The sequence below is a fragment of the Myzus persicae genome, unplaced genomic scaffold, assembly GCF_001856785.1.
Source record: "Myzus persicae strain clone G006 unplaced genomic scaffold, MPER_G0061.0, whole genome shotgun sequence".
NCBI lineage: Eukaryota > Metazoa > Arthropoda > Insecta > Hemiptera > Aphididae > Myzus > Myzus persicae.
Genome location: NW_019103642.1, coordinates 63,075 through 79,516, shown reverse-complemented (window position 1 = coordinate 79,516; position 16,442 = coordinate 63,075). Strand labels below are relative to the sequence as shown.

At 27.1% G+C, this 16,442-nt stretch overlaps 1 protein-coding gene across 3 annotated transcripts; it reads right to left on the bottom strand.

Annotated features, from left to right (window-relative positions):
* Positions 1–8,804: 8,804 nt before the first annotated feature.
* LOC111034967 (uncharacterized protein CG4449) lies at positions 8,805–14,740 on the bottom strand. Of its 3 annotated transcripts, none has more exons than XM_022316426.1 (9): positions 14,511–14,740; positions 14,278–14,427; positions 12,099–12,174; positions 11,972–12,037; positions 11,793–11,873; positions 11,546–11,699; positions 11,338–11,460; positions 11,127–11,271; positions 8,805–9,499 (listed from the first exon to the last, which is right to left on the bottom strand). In XM_022316426.1, exons 2-9 carry the CDS (start codon positions 14,330–14,332, stop codon positions 9,189–9,191), a joined length of 1,011 nt encoding a protein of 336 aa, XP_022172118.1. In that variant the 5' UTR covers positions 14,333–14,427; positions 14,511–14,740; the 3' UTR covers positions 8,805–9,188. The 3 variants fall into 3 exon arrangements, with proteins under 3 accessions (XP_022172118.1, XP_022172117.1, XP_022172116.1); XM_022316425.1 differs by having other exon boundaries at positions 14,278–14,347; XM_022316424.1 differs by lacking the exons at positions 14,278–14,427; positions 14,511–14,740 and adding an exon at positions 12,377–12,739.
* Positions 14,741–16,442: the final 1,702 nt, after the last annotated feature.

The window sequence follows — 16,442 nt, the reverse complement described above, 5'->3', positions numbered from 1 at the left end:
ACATTATTATTATTATTTTTTTTTTTTTTTTTATATTATTATCATCATCCATAAGTGCAATAGGTTAAACATTAGACCATAAAAGACAGATAAAATGCATCGGAATCATCGGGTCATTACTAACATAATTATTAATGAATAATGATACCTATTGCTATCCAAAAATAAATACGTACTAATATACATTTTTTTAAATATAATTTAAGCTATCGATGATTATAGCGTTGTACCTATGCAATCTACTGCCACGTATAGGCTTGGACAAATTATAAATATAACATTAATAGTTTTTCTATTTTATTAATAATACCATGTCCTACTCGCTAGTCGCTTGTAATCTTATCTTGTAAGTTGTAACACAATGGAGTACAGGCCACAGCGTCTTGAAACTAGTTGTAACTGAAAATTTTCGTCGACCATAATATATTATATAATAAGCTCTAAGTACCTATGTGCCTATTTTATTGTTTTGTGCAAAAAATTCACAGCCTACAATTAAAGTTGTAAAAATAAATTAAGTGGATACGTGCAATTATTACGCCAACGATACTTGTATCAATAATCGTGTAGGTAGGTAAAGTAAAAAACCAACATACAAATTAATTTACATAAATAGATCCTTATCTTATCTTACAATTTTTATACATAATGATAAAGTAAACAGCACACCTATCTAACTTCCGAATTTAAGAATTTTATCATTTGTAAAATGTACACGACAGCGTCCAAAAAAAGTACTAAGTTTAATTTTTTAATTCTTATTTCTTTCCGTACAAGGTGTAAGGTACATACTAGTATACTATACCTACCTAGTTGAAAGTTTAGAAGGTAAGTAGTCTTATACGCACTACGCACATATCCCTAGCGGCTAGCTTATATTATAACTAGTAATGTGAATTTGTAGGTAAGTACATTTTCTTTTCGTCATAGTGAAACGTAACTTTGTAAGTACATAATTTGAATTATGTGACAACGAATCCATTTATGCAACTTTAATTTGCATTTTTTTTACATTTTTTGACATTTTTAATTGTTTAGGTCATTATTGTGTGCATTTTTAGGTCATATTTTAATTTTTTTAGTTCATTCCCCAGTATTTTAAATCAAATTCTGTCAATTAAAGGAAAAAATGTCTGAAAAAAATTTATTTTTATACACACATATATATATACGTCGATAAAATAAGGCAATTGATACATATAACTACATAAGTTATTTGTAAGTTATTTATTTCTAGTTTTTAAAAAATGTTTCATGTGAATAGCATTAAGTATTATAGAATATTCAAATTCAATCAATATTTTTATTATTTTTTTTTTTTATTAAATAAACACTTATTTATGCATGTAATGTACTAATGTATCCTGTACCCAATATTAATATAAATATAAAATTAAAATTAAAAACCATTTTAAATGAATTTTATACTATATCATTTTTGGCATTTTATATTGCATTTTTTGCATTTTATGTGCATTTTTATTACATTTTTTTGACATTTTTAATGCATTTTTTAAGGTTCTTTAGTGCATTAAATTCACAGCCTTATAATTATAACGGTTCATTGACAGTTATCGTAATAGTTCATTTGTAACAAGATACAGATGCAGATAGGATATTTTGCATTTATATAGATCATATATATAGACGGTATTGTAACAGTAAATTTTAATTAATATTTATTCATGTAACTGTTTTTTGTAGTACTTATGCGTAAATATACCAGATATAAAATTCTAAAAAAGTGCATTTAAGCTATGGATTAGGTCCAACTATAAAGTATAAATGAATAATTGAACTATAGAAAATAATTATGCGTGCTTGGGATATTTTCAAAAAAAAATAGTACAATATCATTTCCTACTGAAGAAGATATCTGCAGGGCACTGTTAGTTGAAACTTTCGCCCACACTCAATTACGCAACATAGTCAAAATTCATTCACGCAAAACATTTTTTTTAATGTTATTTAAATTTAGAGTAAAATCACATATTACAACAATTATAAGAGAATGATCAATTTGAAGGTACTTTGTACAGATTACTCTAAATATTGTCTCATTACAATTTAATATTTATCTAAATTTACAATGTTTATTTATTTTTTTAAAGTCGTATATACATTTAGTCAAATAATAATTTAGTTTAAAACCACTATGCCAAACCCTCAAAAATATTATTCTCTATAATTTTTGTGATCGATGATTTTACTCAAAAATAACAAAATACGATTTGAATGCGCTTGATTTATGTTGCTCATGGGTCCGAGAGAGAAAACAAATATTGCAGTGACACCCTCTTAAGTTTTAACAGTTAACACTCGTTATTGCACTAAGTCAAAGCAATAAAAAAAATGTACATCTGGTCAATGGTCACCATAAGTACCTATTCCTATAACATTGCCTACCTATTCATACTACCAATTATCAAAAGCCAAAAAATTATTATAAAATGTAAAAACAAATTTAGAGCATTTTTTTTTTCAAAATAAATTTGTTTATTCAAAATTATGAATTCTAAAAAAATATATTGACATATAATATAAATATTACCTACTTTCAGTGTCGACTGTTGATACTTCTAAAATAAATACGTAATTGATTCCTTAATGATTATTTCACAAAACCATGTGATTGACTGCTGTAAAGCAACTTGCGGCAGCCGGCAGAGTGGGGACGCTAACGTTTGAGGTGTTTACTGATTAATATTTATTAATACAACTAATTAGGTTTTTTAGAAAATTAAATAATTTTTTTAAAGTTAAGAGGTGTACGGTACTTTGACCCGTGGGCCATGGCTCGCATACACGGGGCAATGTGTAATATCTCTACAACTCGTGGTAGGTATAACATTTCATATATATAGTAGTACACATGTGTATGGTAATCACTAATCAGTTGGTTAAGAAGACCAAGAAAGAGACAACAGCAATTAAAAAAATATTGATATACTTAAAATTATTAGTTATAATTTCATATTTATATTATAAATCATTTATTATAACTTATCATACAAAAAAAATTATTATTATTAATATCAATAAATTAGTTTGACAATTAGTTGTATTTGTTGTCGAACACTTCCAAGTAAAATACTTTTTTACCTTTATACTTAGCAATATAGGTGTATCCTTCAACACCCATATTTTCATCGCCTATTTGAACATTTCCATTTCTAAAAATTAACACCAGGATAAAAAAATTAATTCGTTATACATATTAGTTATTATTTATTAACATATTATTGGTGACTGTCGATAGACTATAAATTTTGTTTTATCAGATAATAACACAAATTATGAAAATGTCTACATACTGAATTTCCAGTAGGTAGGTAGGTACCTAATAAAGTTATTTTGATCTATAGTTTACACCAGGGGTGGGCAACTGGCGGTCCAAGAAACTTTTTTATCTAACCCGAGGTACATTTTCAAATTACATTATAAACAAAATAAATGCTAATTAAAATGTATATTTTGAATGACCACCTTTTTTTTGCTTTGTATGCTTAGGCCCGCTAGATTTTAATTTTCTAAAAATTAGCCCTCTAGAAACTTTGAGTTGCCCCGCCCTGGTATCGACTATACGTCTATACACACAAGTTAAACTTTATTAAAACATAACAAAAGCATTCCAACCAATAGAAAGATGAAGATGGATCGAAATATTTCTTATGTTAATATTTTAGATTCTGAATGGATAAAAACTGTATTGACTTTACAATTATGTGGGTTTTTTTGTTTGTGTGCACACATCAACAGCATCTATTCTGATAGAAAAGTGAAACAAGTTGGTACTTTGGGGACTCAAAAATAAAATATTCAGGAAAAACAAACAAACAATTAAGGAAAAACTAAGATTTTTAAGCTAAATCAGTTATTGAGAAAATCGATTTTGTTTTTTTTTTAGTGTACCTAACTCTAAAATCAAAATGTCTACTGAATACCGTCATACGGGCCAACTTGGGGTAGTTCTGAAATTAAATTGTATACAACATTAAGATTCATTAATCTAGATGTGTTATAAATGCAACACTTTTTTTTAATTATGATATGGCTTATTAACAATTATTCCTTCTGTGTTTTTTTAAATTTTTTTTTTGCTCGCCTCAAGTTGTACTGAATATTGAAAGCATGGGACATTGATGTTTTTCATATGAAAAACTTAAAAACATTCACTGAAACCAAATCGGGGCACAATTTAAAAGTTTTAAAAATAATAGACTATATTTTCTAAGTTTAACAAATATATTTTGTAACTGGTTAGTAGGTATACACTATACATAAACACATTAAAAAAATTAGTAACATTCTTTTTCTAACAATTTTCAAACATTTTCTCCAACATTAACTAGATTATTAGACTAGATTGTATTAAGGATAGTCTTGTTTAAATGGAATGGACTAGTTTACTAGTTTACATTTATCCGAAGTATAACTTGGAGCCTGGTTGAATAGTAGTGGCACAAGTTAGACCAAAAATTTAAAACGTATACCTAATTTACAAAATTGCAGGACTATAATAATTTAATACATAGATTAGTAAATTGTACACACATATTTTACTATCAATTATTGTATAAAACAATTCATTCCATGAGTATTAGTGTATGTTTTTGGACGTTAGATTAACAATAAATATTAAACATAAAATTAATTAATGAAAAATTTTACTGATGCTTTAAATTTGATGCTGCGAGCATGTGACACTACCAAGGTGATTTTAAATATCAAATAAATCATTTACAGTATTTATAAATATTGTTAAGATTATAACACAACATTTGTTTCTCATAAGTATTATTAATTGATAAGAGACCGTTATGGAGGCAAAACTATAAGATAATAAAAATAAATTTGATAAATTTGATAAATTGTTTGCCCCCAAGTTGGTCCGATTGACGGTAATTATATTAGGAATTTCAATGCACTATATTATTTTTCAAAATATTGTAAACCTTTTTAGGCGTAAGAATAAATGTGTGTGTTATATTAGTATTTTTTAAATTACTGTTAATAAAAAATATGTTGCTTGGTAAAAAAAACCTGAAAATGTAATATCACATTCCTCATAACTAATAAGATTTTGTTGGAAATTAAAAAATGAGTTGAGCTTAAAAATACAATAATTTATTATGAATGTCTGAAATTAAAAAATCAAGAAAATTAGCAAATTATTTCAAGTTAGAAATTCATACAAAATGTCATAAGAAATACAAAAACAAATTAATTATTATGAATACATACGAATTACGAGTATATTTATTAGTACGAGTTTACGATATATCGATATCATTCCGTACAAATCCAAACATTTGTAAATTTTACATTTACGGGTTAAAATTTCCAAAAGTTTTCAAAAGCGCTCTAGGAAAAACAAAAACAAAGTAAAGAAAAACGGGAAGTTATAAGAAAAATCAGTAATCAGTATTCGATTTTGATTTTTGGTATGACCCTATATATAAAAAAAAGACCATAGATACATGATATTTTCACTGATTGTTTATGTTAGCATTTTTTATACACCATAAAATATTTTGACTCATTATGTTGAGCTGTCTAAGCATAAGACATTTTTTGATTTTTATTTGTTTTTTAATTAACGACTATAAAAAAAAATTTCACTAGGTCAAAATTCTTAAAAATTCAATACAAGGTTCCTCATAAGTTGCTGTTAGTGGAAATTAAAAAAAGTTGTGCGTTAATCCACAGTAATTCTTATAAGCGTTTATTGAGTTACAAATTTTACAAAAATAGAATAAATCACTAAATTTTTTAAATTATTTTAAGTTAGAAATTCATAAGAATGTTTGTTTTAATATCTGAAATTCCTCATAAGTTTGTTTATTTTTCACGAAAAAATCAAGTTATCGGAGTCAAATTAAATTTTTATGAGTGTTTAAAGTTTTTAAAATGTTAGATACTTGCTGAATTCTTCATGGATCTCAAGATTTTCTTAATTTGTTGTTTCAGAAACGAATACCCGTGTATAGGTACTTGAAATTTACACAGCATGTTTATTTTCTATGCTTGATAGTATTCTAAAAATATTTTGAAGCGTTTTGAGCTGTTTACCGACATTTAAAATGTGTTTTCTTGTTTTTTTTTTTTTTTGTCAAAAAACTTGAACATTTAATACAAGGTTCCTAACACATATTACATTAGCAGTTTAAAGTGTTAAAAATACAGATTATTCACATCTATGTAATATCGCAGAAAATTGCAATTAATAGCTAAGTAAATAAATAGTATTTTACTATCATTAGTCAATACCTATAATGGATGGAAGTTCAATTTGAGATAAGGCAGTTGTCTAAGAAAGTCTAGGTAAATTCAAAACGCTTTTGGAGTTATTCAGGACGTAGTTACGTAACTAGACATTACGATGAGCGCATGTTTAAGATGTGGGTCGATATGTAGCGCTCCCAATGAGCGCAACAGTTGTCACTCGCTAATGAAAATAATAGTACCTATACTCATTTATTCATAGATAGTTGACAAAGATGTTAGATGTCAGTATGCCGTAAACGATATCATTTTGACAAACTGTATTTACACACAAATTATGTAGTTTCATATTATGACTCTTTATAAAAAAAATGTTACAAAAATAGTACCATGTGTGAATGTTTAGCTAAAGACGATCGATCATAAGCATAATGTATGATATCCTATCTTTAATTCGAGATGATTAATATTTTCGCATAACACGACTGCTTGCTATTTCCTGTCATTAGGATTATATGTTAGTGTTCAAACTTAAAATATGAGATGGTGTTATCTCATGAAATATCTAGGTGTTTGTTCTAATAGGTATAATACGAAATAAAGACGATTTTATAATTTAAATTTAACTGCATATTGATGTATAATTGTAAAGTTCCCATTGGTTGTTCAGCTATATTATTGTGTATAGGTACATTGAAAGTAGGTGCCTAGTACAAGTACAGTAGCACTTAGTACTTATTAGTTAAGATAAAATAACATTTCTGCTGCGTGGTAAGTAGGTACTAGTGTCTAGTTAGTGTTGTTTTCGCTATCAACATGACGATTAAATTTATTATTTAATATTTTAATTTAATTTATAATAATAACAACGATAAACAGTAATGCAGTACACACATCCAAATACTAACTGCATAAGGTGGGCGAAACTATAATAACACAGAATATTCCATTTTAGTCAATGGTACATGCAATATTGATTCTAAATCTACCTAATAACATTAATAATACAATATATTATGAAAAACATAAATAATTTTATAATAAATGCATTATTTTAAAAAAAAAATTAATAAAATGCAATACTGTGTTATAATGCGATTATGACGGACTGCGCTTATATTTACGTCTAGGTACTTAACCACGTCATGGATAACACCAAACACGTTTCGAATTTACCTAGACTTTCTTAGACAACCGCTGGACCGATTGCCGTTGATAAGTATTTTCCGCCAAAGTTGATATAGATGTGATACCACCGTATGATAATATATATACTACCTACAGGTACACGTAATGTATGAATTGTATAATAATTTCATGGATCTATAACATTTGTATTTATTATTTAAATGACATGTATCTCAGTCTTAACAGTTTTAATACCTCTTATTGTCTTCGTAGTTTTATTGATTTTCTTTATATACCTGAAGTGCTATTAAGAAAATACAACATAATAAATACTATTTTATTCAAAATGTAAATTGCATCGTTTTTTAATAATATTCAGCTGTTTACTATCCTGAGAAACAGAAATCGAAATTTTTTATTTAGGTTAAATTATTATTTTAAAAATAAGTCATAAGATTGTATTCTTTGTAATTGCAATTTTAAAATTGCAAAGGTATACATTTTATATCATCATAATTGTTTTTTGTGTATACTGATATTAATTGGTGCAATTTTAATGAAGATAATGAAAATATTTTCATAATTTTCAATTCAACAACCTCCTAATAATTTAAATTATTTCTATAACCGAGTTATTAGTAATCAATATATTGTTATAATCGAGTTATCACTCGAAAATTTCAATTAATATTAGTATTATTAGTTATTACTCGAATAGTAGGTAATCGATAAGTTTATTATATTATATTTAATATATAAATATAATTTTATATTTATACCTATTTATATATAAGTTTGTTATTAGTCGGTATTCTAAATAGTCAAAATGATCAATAGAAATAAAAATTAATTTAGACATAAATAATAATAGTAAAAATAAATAGTATAAATTTAACAATTGTAATGACTTAAACAAATTTAAATTACTATTTAAAAAAATTATGTAATTTAGATTTTTAGGAGTTAATCTGCTTCGACGGTCGTTAATTATTTGCACCGTTTTTGAAAATACTAGTTTCGAAGGAACTGATGTATCCGGTATACATAAATACTTCAGTTGCATTTTATACAACTCTGGAAAGGTATTTTTACTGGTACTATAATATTTTTATAAAGTTAAAATTATATAAAAAAAACAAAAACAATATATATTTTTCATCAATAACAATATTTTTTATACAATTACAATTTTATTTAATTTTATTTTGTATTGGAAAAGCGTTGTTTAAAATAATTATGATATGCAATAACGTATACTAAAATAACAATAATACAGTGTACCAAAATGAAAATATTATAAACACCAAGTAATGACTAATTTTATTCATTTAATTGATAACGGTGTTCAGAGTTTTGGACTTAGGATTCTAAAAATAAGGTACCTCGGTAGTCGAGTAACGAGTACTCGAGTTACTAATTTACTATAGTTTGAGTGAAAAATCACTCTGTTACATAGTTGATTATAATTTTAATAATCGAGATATCTCGATTATTATCAACAATCTAGTAACTTGATTATTTTCACTCAATTATGCCCATCACTAATTACAAATATGACAAAATAAACATCGAAAGTACAAAAATAAAATTCACATACACAAACCATTGGTCTCATATAAATGTTTATGCATAAATTATGAAACAATAATATTGGACGGTTACATTAATACCTAAAGGACACGTTTCTATTATTAAATAAGCTACATAAAAAAATTAAGCAAAATTAGTAATAATAGTAATTATTGACGATTATATTATAAAATTATAAAAAAATATTTGATTGAATAAATACATTATTTATAATTAAAACATATTATTTTTATTTGTTACTTAATCTATTTCTTAGGTTTTTTCTGGAAGAGTTCAAAACATTCATCTCCTTCAAGATCCAAGCTCTCCATTGTATCAGATTTTTTAATTTTATCACCATCAAACTCCAATGTAAACGAGTCAATATCAAATCCCAACATTTCTGATAGTTTGATATACAATATCAGCATTTTGTCAGTTTTTTTAATCTCCATAAAGATTGGTTTTTTAACATTTGCTTGCTTAATACAAAATTTGACTGCATCATTTTTTTGTTCTTTAACTTCTGGAACATCGGGTGTATCGTAAGGGCTTCTATAAAATTCTATATCACCATCTAAAAATTAAAATAATAAAGCAATCATTACTCAACTTGTTAAATAAAAACATAAAGACTTAATTATATTACCTGATATTATTCAAGTTTTAAAAGCTAAACTAAAACTTGAAATAAAATGAATTAAGCTAATTTCTATTATTTTTTACTTAATTATTTATGAGCGCGCCATGCATAATCTTAAAGTTTAAGACTTAAACACACATTTATGCTTTGTATACAAAGTAAATATTATTTATTAGCGAATTAAAACATACAATTATCCGATGGAGAAATAATAAAAGAAGAATATTATTATACAATTTATGATTATGTTGCATGTGATAATATAAATACTATACCCATACAAATAGTGGTAGATCACCAGATGCTTAAACATTTTAATATGAGTCTCACTAGTTGGAAAAGTTTAGTGACAAGGCTTGTTCTAAGAATTTTTATCAACTACACATTTTGTTTCACAAATTTTGTACTAACAAAATATTCATCAATATCTATATGATCTTGCCAAAATTGCTAAATTTTCTATCATGTCTTGGCATATACCACTTACAGATCTATTTTCTTGAAACATACAAATTATGCTTGGATTTTTGTTTTTTTTTCGAAAAAAATTTAAATTTAATTAATCGCATATCTTCTATTGCTTTTCTATCAGTACCTTTAAGTTTATCTTTGTATACATATACCCAACCACCAACTGAATTAATTGAACTTAATGATTTAAGTTTGTTTAAAGCTGACTTAGTATATTTAACATGATCTAAAACCATTGTTTTAACAATTGGAATACAGGAGCCTGGCTATTTTAGGGGTTAGTTGTAATGAATTTGTAATTTTTTTAATTTTTATAGGAATATATATTTTATGACAAAAATATGTTTTCTTTAAGCTGTGAGTTAACACCATCGATTACCAATAAATTGTGTATAGGACACCCATATCGCTTGTAATGAATTGTATTTCACTGTAGTCTGTGCAACAAAAAGTGGCCGGTGACTGGCGCGACTCTAGCGGCAATTTTTAATCAGTGGTCAAAAAACACATGCCGTATGCCTATTGTGTAAATATCACTCGACGATGCACACCTTCAGACCCAGCGGTTAACGGCAGGTTCATGGCGGGCGGGTTTTGGGGGTAACTGACCAGTTTCTGTTGCGCGGTCTATGGAAGATTTGTATAGGGCCCACAAAAACATTTAGTACAGGAGCTCAAAATTTGATGTGTGAGCCTGATTTGAAGGCTATTTACTGTCTTCTATTATTAATATAACAACAGTTTATAAAAATCAAATTCCAAAATTTACTATCAAATGCGCAAATAGCTTTTCCAAATACGCAAAATAAGTCCAACTGCATTTTAGAATAAACTCTGATTAGTGACCCTTGCTGTAGAGTAGTGACTAGAAAAATTTAACTACATTAATATAATTTAAAACCCATTAAATGACTGATAAGCGTAAAATATAGATTTTATCTTAATTTAATTACATGATTTTAAATGTTATACTTGAGTCTGGCACACACCTTTTTTGTGAACATATTATAAAACAAATATGCTAAAGTTAACATTGTCTAAATATTGACATTAGCAGTGACATTTAAATATTTTAAAATTATAATATTACCAATGAAATCGACTATCTTATAGTTGATTGAATTTGGTGTATCTGTCGGTGAAAGAGTTTTTTTGTGTAGATCTAAACGGACATGTGAAGGATCTATATCTTCTAGTTTTGCAAAATGTTCGTAAATACTTGAAATTGGCTGGAACTAATTTTTACAACTAATATGAACAAACGTATAAATAGTAACTAATCGTCACAAAAAATAACTGACCATTCTAAGAGGAAAACGATATGTACGCATTTGTCGCCAATAGACTTTAATATTCATAACACGATTTGCTAAAGCTAAGGCATCTTCTTCTTCAGCTTCTTCAATTTGTCTTTTTTTCCAATTCTAACAAATATAAACATATATTATATAATGTTTAAGAATAAATGTATAAAACAAAAGTATTTAAAACTATGAATACATAACTTACATTCATGATATCATCAACATCCTCCAAAGCTACATTGCTAGATGTTTTTTCCTTCCATACTTTTGGAAATTGTATATTGTAACCATCATAAAAATCCCCTATACATATTACTGGTCCAATCACATTAGCAGATTCTTCAGTTGCACGATTTCTTCTGAAATAACCCATACAAAAATAAATAAATAGAATATTAGTTTCATTATTAAATAAAAATTATACACAATTTCAAATTAAGTTAAAAATGTACCCTCTTGGCTTGTTACGACCACGACCATTAGTTCGGGTAGAAGTACTTGCTATTGAATTGACAGTAGTATTTACATCTGAACTATAAAAAAAATAATTAATATAATATCAATTACAATATTTTATTATTCAGGTAATTGTGTTCACTATAAATCATTTTAAATTAAGCATATAACTTACTAAGTTAATGCTTCAGACTGTGTAGAAGAACTTTGCGTTACATTGACAGAAGTTGTAGTCTGTAAACTATTAAAACTAACTATTATTATGTACAGTTCGTAATATAAAGTACAAAATGTAACATTACTTTGAAGCACTATTGACGATTGGTTGATGTTCATTATCTGCAGGGGTAACTTTATTTTTTCTTTCCTTTTGAAGTTCTAAAATTTGTACACAAAACAATGAAAATTTAGGATATATCTTAGAATAATTAAAATATAATTTATAGTGAGCATTAGACACAACCAAATCCCAACCAATGTTTATATTGAATATAATACAAAAATAATAAGATGAATTTTAGGTTTAGGTGGGTGAAGTCATTAAACCTTAAAATAAATAAACACCTAATTAATTAAGTACTATAATAATGAATCTGTTGAAAATGTATTGAAATATGCTCTGTCAAGCAAGAAAACTTGCTGATTCTCCGCATCCCTATGCATCGAGCACAGATCCATCATGGCAAGGTATCATGCTGCCCTCATGGCGGGGATGTGTAAAATAACCAATTTATCTCAGGCCATGGTATGTTCTCTTGCTGGACACAGTACCGATAACAACTTTTAACAAAAATGATTAATAGCAATGATCGATAGAAACACCAAACTAGTCCTATAAAGCTATAGAGATTGAAAAAAAATTATTTTCATGTATTTAAAATTTGTATACACATACTTCATGGTTTTCACAACTGTTTAGTCTTTTACTAAGTTATATCATATGTATAAGATAGTGTAGTCGTCAAGTGCCAATATGAGTTGGGAAATGATAAGTAAAAACTGATAACATGATTTTACTAGGTATACCAAAAACCAAGTAGTAAACAAATTATAATATAATACTGAACATAGTACGACATTTTATGTTAGAACCAAAAAATTAGTTTATTTATTTTGTTTAGGTAATAAGGGATTTCTACATTCTACAGTTTTTCAAAAATAAATAAATTAAAGGTTTCAGTCTTAATCCTGGTTCATGCATTTTAGTACTCATAATAACTAATACTGACTTAATAATTTTGATAAACATCTAAATGCAAGGGCTGAATGTAGTTTGCTGGTTTCTAATTTAGAGAAACATTTTCTTGGATAGGTAAGTAGGAGCTAAGCCTAAATTCAAGTATGCTTGATTTAATACAATACGTAATACTAAATGGTGCTGGAAACAGTGCAATAATTGCTATCATTTGAAGAAAAAATGCTGAAGTTGATGCCAAACCTTCATATGTTTTTTCTGTTTCACAAACATACAACATACAACATAACAAGTTTGTTCATCAATAGAAATTATAAATTGTACTCTTTTAGTTTCAGCCCTGGATTGGACCGGCAAGCTAACGAGAAAATCTCGCTTAAAAATAATCTATTATGTTAAAATATACTATGTACACATCTACATCTAATTATTTAAATATATATCTAAAAGCAAATCAAATTTTAAAATTATAAAGTCATATTAAATTGATTAAAAATAATGATCATACTACTCATACTAAGGTTTTAATGATTGATGAGTATAAAATGAAAAGTGTAAAAATTGCATGTATCTAATTCTAAACTTATATTTTGCATTTTTTTAATAATATAACTAAGTACGAGTATATTTAATAACTTTTTAATGTATTGATAATTTGTAGATTTGCTTTAGAGAAACAATTATGAATAAAAGCACACATGCTAAAAGAGTGATCATAAACATTTTTTTGTCAAATGGGTCGATACTTTGTTGAAGGCCAGTAGAAATTTAAAATCTCAATGGGCCAAAATGTCTCAATATAGAGCTGGTTAGTTTTAAAATTGGTGTGAACTGACCTATTATCAAACTTAGATACAAATATAAATATTATCTAGAGTATAACAAGCTTTTATTGATATTTAAATTTTAAAGCAAGTTATAAGCATTTTAAAATTATAATATTTTACATAGTTATACGTTTATACTCACCTTAAAATTAAAATATCAATAGAAGTCTGTGAGATGCCTTAAATAATATTCTAACCTTAAAGATTTATTATAGACCAATTTACTCCAATATTAAGGCTAACAAAAACAATTGGTTCTAAATAATTAAAATTTTTGCTATGTTGTAGGTTTGTAAGACAGAAACCAAACATGCAGGTTTACTGTCACTAGTTGGTATTAAATATTCAATAATGTATTAAATCTAGTGTGCTTAAGTTTGGCCCATGCGGACTCTGTGTCCTCTTTTAAACTAACACAAATGTCTACAGGTATATAAACATTTAATAAAAGGCACTCACTTTTAAATTGCGCAACAAAATCATAGGGGTTTTCATCTTCATCAGATAGATCCATTGTGTGTTTGAAGAGCTGCAATCATGAATAAGTATTATATTTTAATACTTTTGTAAATTATTAAACTCGTCAGTATCCGGGAAGTGAACGGTATTCTACATACATCGAAAGTTCATTAAGAATGAAAGACAATACAATTTAACTACCTATCCAGTTTAAAACAAAAATGTCTATTTACCTCCTACGATTGCCTACTGGCAATAGAGGTATGATGTAATTCTACCGAACAAACGATATTTTTTTGTAACAACCGGCGAATAACTGCGAATTCAATGAATTTAAACCGTAAACATTAGAAACTTATTACGACGGTCGGCATTTGAGGTTAGCGTTAAACAAGTACTGAATACTGATAAGTTTTAATAAAGCCCACTGAACGACCTACTAACGCCGAGAATCGATCCGTTGGAGGCTTTGGTGATAAGTCCCGCAAAAGAATTTGATTAAAAAGATTAACATTTTGTCGCGGTAGGAGTTGTCAACGGACGGGTCAACTGAGCGTCCCCGTACGTCGGGAGGTACAAAAAACACATAGGTACACATAATTTCTGTTGTTGGATAATCGTTATTGGTACTATCAGTAACAAATTGTTTCAAACGTTTACACTTTATAGTTTTAATGTTCAAACACAGGTCCTTATTAGGCACGTACCGGCACTTGGCACTATATATAGGGTCTACAAATATCTATGTGTGGCTACAATTTTTTTTAAGTATTTTAAGTATTTTTTAAATTATTATTATTATAAGTTAATATACGATCTGTACACGTTATCTGCACAACGAGTAAAATATTATGGAACTCTTTAAGAATTTATAGGCAAAATTAATACTATTAAGATCCCCACACACTGTACCGGTGTACTGTGCCGGTGGAGGTAGCGTTAAAATGAGTCCGCACACAACTTACCACCACCGTGGCGGTACCACCAAGACGAAAGAATTTTTATTTTCACCTCTGCAGTGTGTGTGGCCCTTTACTCGTATACCTTCTTATATTTTACACTCAATGTTCGTTACCTATCGGCTATTGTAATTCGTAATTAGTAATTACCTAAGGAAATCCTTAAAAACCTTAAGATTGGATAAACCATAAAAACCGATAAAATATCATTCATATATGGACAAACGACAGTGTACCTAAGATAAATGAAACCTTCAACCTCCTCTACCATTTAGTATTTTAGAAGCTGTTTCTGACCATGGTGCCTATATAATATAGGTACACATATTCTTATCCTACCGAATTGATTGAAATTATAGATTACATATTAAGTTATAAAGTCTTTATGGTCAAAATTATTTCGTATTATAATTATTATTCATTATTATATCATTACAACATTTAATTATTCTTAATCCTTGTCAGTTGTCCATACTCCGTATGATATCCGATATCGTACATCGTCAATCTAGAATAGTTAACATTACACGGAATAATTTCTAAACTGGTATTTTAAAATTTAAGTATCTATTTTTTTTTAGATACATCAATTAATAATATATTAACATAGTATATTTAATTAGTAAAGGTCATAAGTAATATTATTGGTAAATTTGATCAATAATTGTTGAGGGATTTACTGTCATTAACTTTGAATTTAAATAATGTTCTTAGTAAAATTATGAATAAAAATAATAAACTAAAAAAAAATTTTAATATCTAAAGTATTTTTCACGTAACAAAACTTTTCTGTATGGTCTATAGTTCTAGTTCCTACCCCACTAACTACTAGTATTAAATTATTATCATTTGCATTTTTAAAGTTATATCACATGCTATATCAGTATATGTAAATCATTAACTCATATAAATGTTAATATTCACATTATTAAAACAGAGGTAATATTAAAATGTCCAATGCATACAAAAAGACGCACGAAAGGGGCTAGAGGTCTAGGGCCTACGATAGTGTTTATCCGAGCCTGATTAAACGTGTCTAGTCATTATAACTAACTTATATTTAAGCAATATGCCAATATTTAATGAATGTTATAGTCTTCCGAAAATCCAATCGGATCCAAAATAAAAAAATTGCAGACTAACCAAAAAAAAAAAAACATGCAATGTCAATAGAAATAAAACAATATTAATAATATTATATTATTA

Coding starts and splice junctions, on each gene's coding strand:
- LOC111034967 (XM_022316424.1), bottom strand. CDS start 12,449: ATGCGGAGAATCAGCAAGTTTTCTTGCTTGACAGAGCATATTTCAATA. Junction 12,175..12,376: donor TCAACAGATTCATTATTATA/GTACTTAATTAA, acceptor TACAAATTTTAG/AACTTCAAAAGGAAAGAAAA. Junction 11,272..11,337: donor ATCGTTTTCCTCTTAGAATG/GTCAGTTATTTT, acceptor TGTAAAAATTAG/TTCCAGCCAATTTCAAGTAT.